At 45.2% G+C, this 15,603-nt stretch overlaps 1 protein-coding gene and 1 non-coding gene across 2 annotated transcripts; both read right to left on the bottom strand.

The window, feature by feature from the left end:
• Positions 1–6,349: 6,349 nt before the first annotated feature.
• On the bottom strand, positions 6,350–6,483 carry LOC117866018 (small nucleolar RNA Z247). Its single transcript, XR_004642718.1, has one exon. It is a non-coding gene; the product is annotated as a small nucleolar RNA Z247 (small nucleolar RNA).
• A 4,422-nt stretch (positions 6,484–10,905) lies between these two features.
• LOC117862745 (14 kDa proline-rich protein DC2.15) lies at positions 10,906–11,857 on the bottom strand. Its single transcript, XM_034746251.1, has one exon. It carries the CDS (start codon positions 11,732–11,734, stop codon positions 11,339–11,341), a length of 396 nt encoding a protein of 131 aa, XP_034602142.1. The 5' UTR covers positions 11,735–11,857; the 3' UTR covers positions 10,906–11,338.
• Positions 11,858–15,603: the final 3,746 nt, after the last annotated feature.

The raw sequence follows: 15,603 nt of genomic DNA, 5'->3' as shown, positions 1-15,603 counted from the left end.
TGTCGTCAGAGCGCTTTCTCAACGGGAGGACACCGGCTTTCATCTGGATTATGCCGGCCCAAGGACACATACTCCTTCGCACAACTAATGTGATCAGAGCAGATCATTACATAACCTAGCTACTCTAGATCCTATCCTAATGTTCTTTTCATATCGAAGGTGACCTATGTACATGAGTTCTCCAGCCCTAACTCTTATTAAGCCAAGATCCTACACATTGCCTGTGCTACCCTGATTGCATGGGCTGCCAATAATCCTAGTTGGCGTAGAGCATGGTTCGCTTTAATTTGGTATGTTGTTGGTAGAGTACTCTGGCTACACTGCTAGAAATTTTGTTGGGTCAAGATGAAACAGATCAGACATGTATACATGCATATTAGCATATATGTGCTTCCCCCTGTGATATAACTATGTATATGTTCTTCTAGCTAGATCCTGTATATGATCAAAGTCATTCTTGCCCATTTCTTTGTTTATGTGTCCTTGAGCTTGAACGTCAGAACGTGCACATATATAGCGCATATTTAATTTCTATGTTACCATGTTAACTAAATGTCAGAATCAATACATTTTAGTGTATCTTATCATTTAATAGCAGTATTAACATACCTTTGTCTAGTCCTATATATCACACCGATACATAGAATCAGTTCATTTTCCATGATTGCAGTAAAAGGGGTGTTAGGGATTAGGACTATGTGCTATTTTAGTTTTTTTTTTTAGAGTTCCAGGGCAAGAAACCCCGGTCCATATGAATTGCAACAGGACCTCAAATGGTCAACATTTTAGTACAGACTTTGAGACCTGGGTCTCTCCATGGTTCAAGTTACTACAGAAGTTTCGCCCAAGGCTAAAAGAACTGTGCTGTTTGAGTATTTCACACAAAGACAAGGGTTTCAAAATAATTGGGGTTTTAGCCGCTTAAAAGACAAGATTTGGGGTTGTAGGTACTCCATCCAGGTGTGTACTCATGATGCTCAACGCCCCCAGATGGCCTTGCATATAGTATGTGCCAATCGGACCGTGTAGTAGTTTGACCACACATGAATATATCAATTTCTCCTGCCGTGCTGTATTATTCGCAATTAGGCGCGCCGTATAGTCTCTTCAGCGTACTGAATACTCATCATACACATCACAATGTACTCAAGTATAGGTGTATACTCTGATAGAGTACGTGCTCATAAATGATGACAGTTATCAGTTACACATCGATTCTCACCTCTCTCGTTTCTCAACTCACCCACATGGAGCTGTGGTGTATCTTGGGAGCAAGCTTGTTCGAGATCAACCGCCTCAATTAATCCTCCTCGACTCGAGCCGCGATCTCAGATACTCTAGATCGTGGCGTGCACGCCGCGATGTTGCTCGAGTAGCAATTAATACTGGCCGGTGTGTAGGTATGGTATACTCTCGCATGAAATGCACATCAGCGTCACAGATGGATCAAAGTCAGGCTCGGCCGCTCAGCAAGGAAAAAGAATGCATCGCAACAAGTTGCATGCATGATTTCCGCTGTGATGTTCTGATGTGCCGAATTCATACCTGTGACTGGGAGTGCTGCGGTTTGCTGTTGAGATCTTGCCCGGCAGGTTTCAGTGGCATGCAGCGAGCAGTGGCCAAGTGCAGATAGTGCTGCGAGCCCCTCACCATCGATCCTAGTTAATTAGTCTATGACATAACCCTCGCTTCAAGTGAAAACAACAGTGTCTGCACGCGTCCAGCTTGTCCAATTCCGCTCGGACGGAGTCCCGGCCACGGTCAGGACTAGAGGAGTCCTGAAATCAACAGTTGCAAAGCATGCTGCATCAAGTTCCCAAGCTTGTACGTACTGCAATTCAGTTTGACATCATTAGAGCCAAGCAACAATGATCAGATCACCAAATTAACAGTGTGGTACATAAAGAGAAGCTCGATGGGCGGGCGGGATGGGGTTATATTTTTCTTTGCAAGGGACGTTTTGTACTAACCGTTGACCCGACAAGAGTACAGAGATAAACTTAATTCGGTTTCTGCAACTTGTCTCTAGTACCTGGTTGCAAACACGAGGTGTGATCCATGTGCGTTGGAGCGAAACCTCAGCTTGCTGTGACAGTCTTCTCAATGTTCCCGAGAATGTCCCCCCAACCTCAGATCCCAGCAAAACCTCCCGTGCGGTCCGTTGATCGGGGATCCAGGGGCGCGTCATGGGTGAGGTGTGCCGTGTGCCGGAGCCTCCCTGCTGCCAAAGTCTTGCCGGATCCTCACCTGTCATGGGGTCTGAACTCTGAAGAATTGCGAAGTCGGCACTCAGATCCTGTATTGACAAAAGCGTTCGCTGAATAACGTACTGGCTGCGTTGCCCTTTCTGCTGTGTCGGACTGTGAAATCTCAGAGGTGCTAAGGAAGGTGGAAACGCCTAACCTTATCTTGGGTTGTTGGCGTATGCGTGTTAATATTGTGCACAAAATAGCCTCATATGTGGTGTACGTATATAGGCCGGTAGAATCAGGAGATCTAAACTACAACAACTTACAGATAGATATCAAATAGAGCTAGTAGATCTTCTGATCTCTACACACCTTGGTTTGTTACAAACTTGATACACACGCATACAACCATATCTAAAAGACATTGTTTAACACTCCTCCTCAATGTAACCTTTCATCCTTGCCAAGTTCAGATTGTTCTTGAACATCTCCAAATGTCTCACAGTCAGCGGTTTAGTAAACCCATCTGCCAATTGATCCCTCGAACAAAATGATAGCCCACTTCTATATGTTTGGTCCTAGCATGAAACACAGGATTTTGAGACAAATACTTTGCCCCAATATTATCACACCACAACTTTGCAACAAGTAATGTTTGAACCCACATAATTTCAGCAGTTGCATTTGCTAAAGCCTTGTACTCAGCCTCTGTACTTGACCTTGATACTATTGCTTGTTTTCGAGCACTCCACGATACAAGATTAGGGCCAAGAAATACTGCAAAACCTCTAGTTGATCGCCTATAATCAATACTACCAGCCCAATCTACATCAGAGAAACCACTAATAAGCAAAGAATTTGACTTGCAAATCTTGAGCCCCATATTAGTTGTATGTTTCAAGTACCTCAAAATTCTTTTGACTGCTACCCAATGTTTTGTTGTAGGTGCATGTAAGAACGGCCACACTTTGTTTACTGAAAAAGAGATGTCAGGTCTGGTTGGAGTCAAGTACTGTAAAGCTCCTACTACACTTCTGTATTGTGTAGAGTCATTCAGCCCAAGTGAAGACCCTTCATGAACCGACAGCTTCTCACTTGTGGACGGGGGTGTAGCAACACGTTTACATGAGGTCATCCCAACACGATGCAAGATATCATTAGCATATTTTTCTTGTATCAGTACTATCCCATCATGAACTTTGCTCACCTCTATCCCATAATGTATATCACCTAGATCCTTTAATGCAAATTCCTTATTAAGATCCTGTGGGAGCATGGCTATTGCTTCTGAGTTGAGCTTGCCACAATAATATCATCCGCATAAACGAGCAAAAATATAGTGATTGACCCTTTATTATAGAAGAACAAGGAAGTATCTGCTTTTGAAGACTTAAAATCAAGCTCTGTACTTAACCTGGAATACCAAGCCCTGGGAGCCTTCTTCGGACCATAAAGAGCCTTGTCTAGCTTGCACATATACTGAGGTTTGGACTTATCCTCGTACCCAGGTGATTGCTTCATATATACTTCTTCTTCTAAATAACCATGTAAGAAGGCATTTTGCACATCTAATTGATGAAGACACCAACCTCTAAAGGCAGCAATTGATAAAAAAAACTCAAATAGTAGCAGATTTAACAACAGGGCTAAAAGTATTTTCATAGTCTATACCATATCTTTGCTTGAATCCTTTCGCAACTAGACACACTTTATACCTATCAAGAGTGCCGTCCGATTTTATTTGATCCACTTGCAATCTATGACGTTACATCCTTTCTGTGGAGGAACCAAGTGCCATATTTTATTTTTAATCAAAGCCTCATATTCTATATCCATTGCATTTTTTCAGTTTTTATCATGCAAAGCTTCTGTTAAATCATGTGGTTCTCCTAAAGATGTAAAGCAACCATACTTAACTGTGCTATTAGTGTATACCTTCTCCTTGCGAATGCCACTTTGAAGTCATGTTCTTGGTCGTATCAATGTTGCATCCCCAGTTGTGCTTGTATTTGCATCAGAAACTCCAGCAGTAACTCTAGTCACCGCAGGATTGGATGCAGACCCAGGCGTAGTAGAGGATCCGACCACACCTGGAGCAGAAGATCATGCGACAGTCAATGGTCCCCTCTCGCCCACAGCAGACCCCATGCGCGTGGCGCCGGGCGATTGGTGTGGAGGAGACCTTGCAGGGAGCGGCGCCTTGTCTGTCGATGTGGAAGGTGCAGGTTTATCAGGCGCATGGCTTGCACGCGGAGGTAGATTCCCGTGCGAACTCGAAGGAGGATTGCCTGATGGAGATTGTCTCGGGATCAGCATCGGATCTCCTCTGGTTTCTGTGCAGCCGGTGTTGTTTGCAACACCATGATTTGCTGCTATTTTTTGCCTGTTTTCAACAGAACTTTCAGTAGCATGTGTAGATAAATTGTTAGGCAGTATATCAGGAGAATTAGACAAAGAACCATCTACATGTTCCGAACAACCTGTACTCGAGTTTGGATTAAGAAGAGATACAAGAAGAAGGGAGATTTCAGAGCGTAAGCAAGCCCCTGCATTCGGATGTAACTTTGAAAATGAAAATACTTGTTCATCAAAAGTAACATCTCTGGATATATAGATTTGTCCATATGAGACATCTAGACATTTAAATCCCTTGTGATTTGATTGTATCCTAAGAACACACATTGCTTAGAGCAAAAATCAAGCTTGTGTTTGTTACAGGGCCGAAGATTTGGCCAACATGCACACCCGAAAATGCAAAAGAGGAGTAATCTGGTTTTTGTTTGAAGAGGAGCTCTAAGGGTGTAGAGTATTGGATAATTTTGCTTGGAATTTGGTTAATGAGATGCACGGCTGCAAGAAAGGCTTCGTCCCAGAATTTCAGAGGTATGGATGCATGAGAGAGCAAAGCTAGGCTGACTTCTACAATATGGCGATGTTTGCATTCTACAGACCCATTTTGCTGATGGGCATGGGACATGAAACGTGGTGAGTAATGTCAATTTTATCAAAAAAGGAGTGCAACCTTTGATATTCACCACCACAATCAGTTTGTACTGTGATTATTTTCTTATCAAACAATCTTTGAACTTGAGATTTAAACTTGAGAAGATTTAAACTTGAGGTTTTGAAACTCATGAAATTTTTGAAAAATCTCAGATTTAAACTTGAGAAGATAGATCCAGGTATATTTGATATAATCATCGATGAAACTGACATAATAATATTTACCTCCAACAGAATTTGGTCCAGGACCCCATACATCTGAATAAATGAGTTCCAAAGGATGACTAAAAAAACTCGATGATCTAGAATAAGGAAACTGATGACTCTTTGCTCTTTGGCAAGCATCACAAACACACTGACTCACAAACTCAAGTGAATGAGGAAGATTATTTTTATTGATAACTCTAGTGACTATAGGATAAGATGGATGGCCTAAACGGCTATGCCATTGCTCAAAAGATGGCTTTACTGCTCCAAAAGCTTGCTTGATTGGCTGATTCGAAGGAAGGGGTAGAGACCCTTGCGGCATGGCCCTCTAAGAAGTGTGCTCCTTGTGACCTGATCCTTGATTAAGAAATAATTAGGGTGAAATTCTAAAAAGGCTGAATTATCTCTAGCAAGACGATGAAGATTCTTTGAAGCTTTAGGTACATGCAACACATTTTTAAGATGCAAATTACGAGTAGGTGTTGGAATAGTAGTATGACCAATGTATCTAATCTCCGTACCTGTGCCACTGGCCGTGTGGATCTTCTCCTGTCCTTGATATCTCTCACGTGTAGGAAGCTTCTTTAGATCACTTGTGACATGATCCGTAGCTCCCGTATCGGTGTACCAATTTGTGTCAATGTTGTAGGTGTGGTATGCCGCTGCAACAAGCTTTGGATTGGGCACATAGTTCTCATCGAACCGATGCTAGCACTTTGAAGCCTCATGCCCCTTCTTGTAGTAGACTTGGCACAAGGGGCATGAGTCTCCAGAGTTGTTGTTGAAGCCATGATGATTGTTGGGGCCACGCTGTTGCTGATGGTTCCCGCGGTCACGGTTGCCATTGCCTTGTCCACGAGGTGGACCACACCCATGACCTCCTCCTCGTCCTCCACGGTTTGCCGAGTTCATAGAAGAACTCGACCCACCTTGCTGCAGTTCGAGCCTTGTTTCAAAGCTCAAAAGTTGTGAGTAAAATTCAGGAAGAGTAATGGGTTCTACCCTAGTTACAAGAGCCGGAAACTACAGGATTGTATTTTGGATCTAAAACAATGTGCACAATTAGTTCCTCATCATCTAATGGCTTTCCTGCAGCAGCCATGTCATCACCTATGGCTTTCATCTTCATGAAGTATTCGGAGATCGTCATGGACTCCTTCTTGGTTGTGTGAGGACGAGACGAACGTTGATTACTCGTGCGCGAGTCTGTGATGCGAACGATTCTTGGATGGTCTTCTATGCTTCAGTTGCTATCTTGGCGGTGGCGACTTGCACCATGGTGTCCTTGGACAAGGACGAGAACACAAAACCTAGGACTTGTTGGTCCCGAGCAAACCATTCTTCGTATGCTGGATTGGTGACTTGCACTGTCTTGTCGCCTTGCTTCTCGTCCACCTCGGCTGCAGGGGCGATGTACTTCCCGTTGATGTGCCCTTCAAGCCTCGCACCACGTATGGCAGCGAGGATCAGCGCTACCCACATGGCATGATTCTGCCTGATGAGCTTCTTCGAGACCTGAACGCCGGAGAGGGGATTGGAGGTGGAAGAACTAGACGCCATAGATGGAATCTAGATTGTGATGGCTTTGATGACCATGTGAAATCTCAGAGGTGCTATGGAAGGCGGAAGCGCCTCACCCTATCTTGGGTTGTTGGCATATGCGTGTTAATATTGTGCACGAAATAGCCTCATGTGTGGCTTACATATATAGGCCGATAGAGCCAGCTAGAGACTTACAGATAGATATCAAATAGAGCTAGTAGATCTCCCGGCCTTTTCACATCTTGTTTTGTTACAAACTTGATACACACGTGTACAACTATATCTAAGGGGGTGTTTGGATACCCCCTGCTAAAGTTTAGCACCTATCACATTGGATGTTTGGATGCTAATTAGGTGTATTAAACATAGGTAAATTATAAAACTAATTGCACATATGGAGTCTAATTCGCGAGATAAATCTAATAGATTGGTTTTATAATTAATTTTATAATTAGTTTTATAATTAGCTTATATTTAATCCTCCTAATTAGCATCTGAATATCCAATATGATAGTGCTAAAGTTTAGCATTTAAGTATCAAACACACGTTGTTTAACACAGACGACGCTGCGCCGGCGGAGATGGTCACGGCGGCCGGCGGGGCTCGTGTCGCGTTTGGACAACATGCGGAGGGAGGGCGCGCGGCGAAGAAAGCGGGGGGAACGGCCGGTCGATCGGATCTACCGTGCCCACTGCCCAGCGTCGTTGGCCGCCCACGCCTTCTCGTGCCGCGGCCGGCGGTTTGGTCTGGGGGATCGGAATTGCGAGACCGGGGACCGACGACCGAGAGAGGGACGTGCGTGCCGCTGCCTGTCGCGTAACGTGCGCACCCGGCCGGGTTCCACGGTGTTAACTAGCCAGGCCATGGGCTTCTCGCAGCCCACGTATTGTGTTGGTCTCGGACTCCTCGCTTTTACTGGACCGAGGTAAACCCTGGCTGGGCTAGCCGTTGTTATCAAGATCTGCTGAATTCGGGCTTTAAACGATCACAACCATGGGCTGAAATCTTTTTTTTTTTGTTTTATACTTCAAGGGGCTCACGCTAAGTCCATTTCCTTGCTCAGGACAAAGGAATCAGTTTACATCTCCAATTATCAGTTTATCACGCACATGCCATACAGCATGGCTCAAAATGAGTAAAAGCACTTAGGGATCAACAAGAGTAGAATTACAACTAGCAGTTCAGGTGGCCCTCAAAAAACAGGTCATCTCCTCCCTCTCCCTGGTCCTCCGTCTCCCCAGGCATGAGATTATCCGGTGCATCCTTCGTCAAGATGCCGCAGCCACCAGGGCGGATTCTCAAGATCATGGATCCATCCCCTGCCAGTCACCCCAGCATTCCTGTCATGCCTGGCTGCCAGCACCACCAACCTTGATGCCCGTAGGGTCGTAAAGCTCCAAGCCTCCAAGTGTCTGGTAGGATACAATGTCGTCGGCCCCAGCGGTCATGGGCACCATTCCATGCGGCCTTTGGTAGAGCTCCGGCTCCTCCCAAAATGGCTTTAGCTCCGCCTTCTTTGATGGAGTAGCTTCTCTAGTGGAATTGAAGCCGTTTTGCAAAACGTTTGGTAAAATGACTTCTCAATAGCAATATGGGTAATTTTATGATCACTTAATGCTTGGAGAGGGAGGAGAAGCCGGTGAAACCGTTCTCCTCCTCTCTAGTGTAAGCCATTTTGTAGCTTTTTCTGACTTCGACAGTGGAGCCGCTTTAAAATTATTTCTTTGGTGGAGAAAGTATTGGTGGAGAAAAAATACTTTGGTAAGCGCATGGGCGTAACCTCTACTTTCTTCCTAATCTAACGTCGAGAATCATTCACGCGTTTCCATGCGTACGATATGTCACATCTTTCTTTCTCCACTGTCCGGCGGCGGTCAGGAACCATGCCGGCGGGCACGAACCATGCAGCAATGCAGGTGCAGGGCCAGCCGGCCAGGCGCAGCAATCTGCTGTTTGCCATGGCGTCCCTACTCTCTACTGGCTACTGCAACGAACGCGATCACCGCAGGATGGACCGATGGGGGCTAACGGATGTCGTGTCGACACGGGCCTCACGGGCTTGGTGTGCCGTGCCTATCCAGTCACGCGCCAGCGTTGGGGCCGGGCACACCACCAAGCTGGTGCAGCTGTGGCAGTGGCGCAGTGCAAGCTACGCTATCCCGGCTTGGACAGTTGGACTGGCGGCTGGTAATCCGGAATTAACATACCACCACGTAGTGCAATCAGCTGCAATGTCTGGGCCCGCCGGATCTCTCTGTCGTTGATGTACTCGTGGGCCATCCATAGTCACGGGCTGTGCAATTCTACATTTCCACTATGGGGATGGGCAAGTGTGGTCTTTCTTTAAAACAAAATTGATGTTAAAACTGCTAATATATCTATAGAAGATCATATAAATTTCAGCAAGGTGTTCTCTTTTTAAATTTTGTGTGTGCCAAGCTTTGCGTTAACTTCCTTGTTCAGAAGCAATATAAATGTAGATTGCACAACTCTTCTTCCATCTTCAACATCTCAAGATTTCTCTCCTTCCTACCTGTTGTTACTCATGGCCGACAATCTCACCTGCCATGCTTGTTTGCTCTCTATGGTGACTTTCCCATTGTCCTGCCCACCTTCATTGTCTTCGCATCTCTGCATTGTCGGTCCATTGTCGCCAACCACCACTACATTACCCAATAGTCCATCATCTTCCACAGCTAGCGGTGATGAGGCGTCGTCCCCTTCCCGCACTGCACACCACCGCCGCTATCCGCTATCGACCTTCCCTCTATATCATTGCACTTCATGAGGTAAAAAAAACACTTACCCAACCTTGAAAATCCTAAAGGTAGCTTCGTAGGAGATTCACTTGACAGTTGTTAGAGTTAAAGACAAGAGCTTTTTTACAGTACACAATACTACTACTTAGTATAATATAGTATATAAGATCTAACTGTTAACTATTATGGATAATTTAGTAATTATTTCATTATAAAAAGTAATATTTCAAATGGAATGATCTTTTAAACTTTATGCTAGTGTCAAAAATGAAATTATAGTGATGCCATTTAGGTTTTTTTACCATGATACCCTTTACTAATCATGTATACTACCCATACTACAAGTGAAGGTTTCAGCAGTATACAATTAATCTTGACCGTTTTATGTTTTTATACTAGTCCTTTTCGAACACTAGTATAGCCTAGTATTGTGCACCGTAAAAAAGCTCTAGAGACAAAGCTCCGTGCATGAATTGTATTGTCACTCAATTGGCCCCAAAAAATTTATGTTCTAGATCCTTCCAAATTACTTGAGCAACATTTAGCTTTTCCAAAGAAAAAGAGAGGTTGTTAGGCCATGGGCTCAATTAATCATGACTTCATGAGAAAATACCAACCTTGTGTGTATTAGGCTATCCCGGCCTCTAGTGAGGCTTTCTTCTAGATCTATATTGACAATACGCGCTTCATCTTCGATGAGTCTAGGTTTAGTTTTTATCAAAGATCGGCTATAGAGGGATGGGATCGACCTTGGAGACATGACCCTATGTGGTTGTTTACCACCTCAATCATATCATGGATGTGTGGAATAGGTGCGCCTATCTAGTGCTTTGCAAGCATACCTTCAATGTGTCGTGGTACGAGATTCTTGCTGTGGAAGATCTGGCCACTATGGGGTAGAATAGAACGGTAACAAGAAATCATCAGAGGCGAGATAGAAGACAGTGGTGAAAGCATCGGGGTGGTAACGCTAATATGGTGCTGTGCACAAGTGTGGTTAATTAAGGCGTCTTATTAAAAGGGAGAGAAAAACGGAGTGGGCTAGGTGCATGCTAGGGTTGACTTTGTCTATCTAACATATGGATGCTAAGTTAGTTGTTTGACAGGGATCCAAGGGTTAAAAAACTTGATGTTTGGGAAGAAAAAAAAATCACATGATATAATACGATCTGACAGAGTTGCACCAGGAATGAAAAAAAGATCATGAGAGAGTAACAAAATGGCTTTATTTATTCTCCCTCCAAAAGAGAAGGGAACAATTAACAAATGGAATAAGTATTACAAGTAGTACTTCAAGTGCTTGATTTTACATACACGATATATATAAATAATTCCCAACAGATTACATGATTCACAAATATAAAAAACTAGAAGCAACACTCCCCTTGTTCAGCTCAAGCTAGGAGATGCATGCCTCTTATGAACAAATGCAAAAACGAGAAAGGAATTTCGTCAAGAGAGACACAATACACACACAAACTGACAAGCATTTGGCCGAAACGGTTCTAGGTTGCAGAACCGAAGTTGCACAAATGAGACACAGAAGAGAGTTCACACCAAACAGTGTGTGCCATGCAGGTGCGTGCTTACGCTACGGACGCGAGAGGCTACGACCCACGAGCGTGTAGCCGCGGAGTTTACGCGCAGGTGTAACCTTTGGGCACGCACTTGCCACAGTAGTTGATGAGGGCGCTGAGCTTGATAGGGATGTCGATGACGGCGCCGAGCACGTTGGCCTTGATGGCCGTGCAGAGGCAGACGGCGGCCTCGAAGTCGGCGAGGCCGCCGATGAGGCTGCAGCACGGCTCGGCGGGCACCTTACCGACCTCGCCTTTGACGAGGCCGTCCACGTTGGCGCACACGCCGAACTTGAGCGCGTTCACCGGGCACTTGCCGCTGGATGGGGGTGGGGAAGAAGGGGGCGGCGGCGGCGGCACGACCGGGGGCGTCGGGGTCGGGCAGCTGCCGCAGGCGTTGGCCACCGTGAATAGGAGGAGGTTGAGGGCCAAGAAGAGGACGGCCTTGGATGCCATGGCTTACGCGCGCCTTAATTAGGTTGTAAGCTCCGTTGATCAGTAGCACGTAGACAAGAACTGGGCAGCAGCAAGCGACTGCTAGTGCTAGCTAGTGAGATGGGATGGTTTAGGGAGAAGAGCATATTGGTATTTATATATAAAATCAGAACCCAGACACATTTTTGACGTGAGTTTTTTTGAGCGATGCTACCTGAGGAGTAGGTTGGGTTTTCCTTGAATCACACGGGCACAGTGTTTATTCACCGACAAGCTTTCAGTAGGGATGACGCAACTATTTTTTATACACAGAGTTACTCCTTTTTTTTTACAGTCCGTGAAGAGGTATCAAGAGGTAAAAACTACTCCTCCTTTCCAAAATAAGTGTCGTTTTAGCATTCAAATTTTTCACGCAAAGAGTGTACTTTTAGCTTCATCCAATTAAAACAACATTCACAACAATAGAAAAGAATATATGGATAAGCATGTAGAACCAATCAAATAGCTAAGTGATGCTATTTTTCCAGTTCCAATGCATGCACATTTATTCAACATCTAGAAAACTAAACAGACAACATGACTTTCAATAACAACCAATACGAGTAATTAGGGGCAATATGGTCATTTGTTATGCCTACTATATTGTGTCTAAAATTTTCTAAAAGGGCATGGTTTGCGGAGCGGAGGGAGTCATTATTACCTTAAATTAGTACCTCAAGTAATAAGGTCATTCTCAATGTAAAGTTTTATGTTTATATTTCTAAGAGTGCCACGTAAGCAAAAGTGCATTTAGTTTGTAGATGAAATATCTCATACAATACATTATTTCATCTTCTGTTATTTCTAAGGTTACATGCAAGATACAAGCATTTTGGAAACCTTGTACACATGGTTTCATCCTCATGAAACCACTTTCTTCTCTCACCTTATAAATAAGGTGTCATATCATCAATTGCCTACATGGCATCTTATTTATTATCCATGACACTCCTGTCGAGAATGGCATAGATTTGTACTTCCGATATTATTTATTTTTTCTTTGAGACCAAATCTTAAGGATTTTTAATCTAAAAAAGTCAGAGGGTTTCTCTGAAAGGTCTATGAGGTTTAAGTAAAAAGTACGTGGAAATTAGACCACCACTCAAAAAGCGCCCAGTTCCTGGCCCACTAATCCAAGGCAACAACAAATACAGTTGGGCCATCCCTCCTCAAATTGCTAGCCCAAAGGATAATGAATGCTCCGATCCATTCCGTTTGTAAGTTGCATGCTGTATGCATCTCTCTTACAATACTTGGCTCTCACGCCTGTCGTTGTGTTAGGTTCTAGGCAGTAGGCACACACAGTACTGGAGAATGTTCCATAGCTCATAAGTGTTTGAGATGGAGCACAAAAATAAGATAAACAAAGTGATACTTGTATCATCGATATATACTCGAAAAAGATATATTTCCAACAAAATTTGATGGCTTCTTCCGTCACTAATTAGTTTTGCAATTTCCTCGCCGAATGTGACAATATATGCATACCCCAACAGTACTTCATTGTAGATTGTACTGGGCTGGGCAAAGCGGATAGCTGCACATGCACAGGCAGCACAGCTATCTCTTACCTCTAGAATACGTAGTACAAACGATCGACATGCAGTGCAGGCAGACAGGCAGTGAACCACGCTGTGTAATCATCCGTGCATGACTAAACTCTAATTGCGGTTGGCATTTCTGACCACTCGGTCTTTTCCCTCGCTTCAAGAGTCAGGACGGTCGGCAGAGAGAGAGAACCCCATGTGGAGGTGCCGAGGTGGTGGCCGAGGGGGGTACGGTGCTTAAGCTGGCGGGAATGTCGTGGTAAGCAAAAGCTGAGAGGATGGTTTGGAAGCTACTTCCTCCGTCCCTCCGTCCCGCAAAGAGTGTCTATTTAGATTCTAAAATTTGTCCTACAAAGAGTGTTCTTTTACCTCATAGTAAACATCATCTAATTAAAGCAACACTTACACTAATAAAGAAAACATAACATCATCTAATTAAAGCAACACTTACATCAATAAAGAAAAATATATGGAGAAACACATAGAGCCAATCAAATGATCGATTAACGTTATTTCTCTGGTTCCAATGCACATGCATTTATTCAGAATTCAAAAAACTAAAATCACCAATTAACATTAGTTATTAGAGGCAACATAGACATTTCTTATTACTACTAATGTGTCTGAAATTTTCTAAATGTACACTTTTCGTGGGATGGAGGGAGTAGCCCTGATCGTGGGGGCCGACGCGTCGCCATCATCTCGCTCTCCCCTGGCTGGGGCACACATCAACGTCGCCGCCCAGCTGGATCGTATCGTCGCTCCTCTCGCTGCTCACCGCACCACGGCAGCAGCGAGAGCGCTGGCGCTCGATCGCGGTGGGGGCGCGCGCGCGCGCTCGGCTGGCGAGGTCACGGGCCGCACAGCGCGATCGAGCGAATGAACAAACCAGCGTGCGCCAGATCGAGGAGGGTCTAGCTGTTGCGGGCTTGCGGCAGTTGCGCATATACCACAGTGATCTCGTGAAGATCCGGCCGGCTGGTTTGGCTCATGTTGCCGTGGGGCTCGTTCCAGACTTCCAGTCCAACTCGACTGACTGCTGTGACTGCATGCGAGGCAGTAAATACAAAACCAACGGCGAGAATGCTCCGCAGGCGTTCTCGTCCCCCCGGGCCCGGCGCGCAACCTCAACCGCGGCATCCGATACGCTCCCAATCTAGGCGATCAGAAGCCATTGGATTCGGCAGTTGACGCGTCCCAGTCCCGTCAGGGTTACCTACCGACCTACAGCTCCCAGCTGGTCCTGGTTGGCACTCCTTTTGTTCTCATGTTCTGCACCGTGCTCTACTCGAACTGCTACTACGAGAACCGGTGTACGCGCGCGCGCCAGTACACCACACCACGCGTACGTACGAGATCTGAAATATCTGGCCTGATTGGAGCCTCCGGCGTCGCATGCGGCGTCGTTGGTTTCTCCGGCCGTGTCCAGACCGGCGGTCACGGGCCGCTGGACGTACGTACGCAGCGCAACCACCGAGATGGGTTGGTATGGCATACGGTGTACTGATGTACTCCACGCGTGGGGTTCATGATCGGCAGCGATTCGCAAGTAGAAGAACGTGTTTCGACAGGTCAACAATTACCCTGGGAACAGAACAAAGACCAGATCTGGATCTAGCTAGCTGCTAGCCTCCTCCATTATCCGATCGGGGCGGCTAAGAGCAAATACATTGCCACACCTTATTAGTCTCAAAGGTCGTACCTCATGCAGTGTCACGTAGGATTTTTGCTAATGTGGAGGAGAGAGAGTGAGGAGAGAGAAGAAGATCGTTGTTTCGCGAAACAACCGCCTCATAGGTTTGATTTTAGGACTATCGGACGACTACTCTACCATTGTACGAGTTGTGGTTGCCATGCAACTCATAATATTTTTTTTCTATGCATAAATTAAGGAAATAAAATTACTATGAGACAATTTAAAAAAATAACCTATTGTACATATTATTTGTTAAGTCGTCTCAAGATTACGTGTTAATGTATGAAATCGCCTATTAGACCACACAAATCTGAACCGGTCTTATCGCGTCTTCGTCAAAACAGCGGGCGAGTGCGGAGTCGCAGGGACGGAATGATCGGCCATGCAACCCGCCTGCGATCTGCTGGCAACCGATACGTGATTCTGCTTGGTGCCTATGCTGCGCCTGGGAGTTTCAGAGTTCAGTGCTACATCAGCTTCTCCGATCCCTTGCTTAGCTGCCTCTTACGACCAAGGCATTTATTCGATGATCAGTCAACCGATAGTTGCAGATAGGAGTTTGGATGAACTTCGGGCTCCCGAGGGCCGAGGCCGGAGCTTCATGAAAC

This window comes from Setaria viridis, chromosome 7, assembly GCF_005286985.2.
Source record: "Setaria viridis chromosome 7, Setaria_viridis_v4.0, whole genome shotgun sequence".
NCBI classification, from domain to species: Eukaryota; Viridiplantae; Streptophyta; class Magnoliopsida; order Poales; family Poaceae; genus Setaria; species Setaria viridis.
The sequence above is the reverse complement of the archived record's forward strand: the minus strand, read 5'-3'. Positions and strand labels throughout refer to the sequence as shown.

Bases quoted from the DNA above. Each gene is read 5' to 3' on its own strand.
- LOC117862745 (XM_034746251.1), bottom strand. From the start codon at position 11,734: ATGGCATCCAAGGCCGTCCTCTTCTTGGCCCTCAACCTCCTCCTATTC.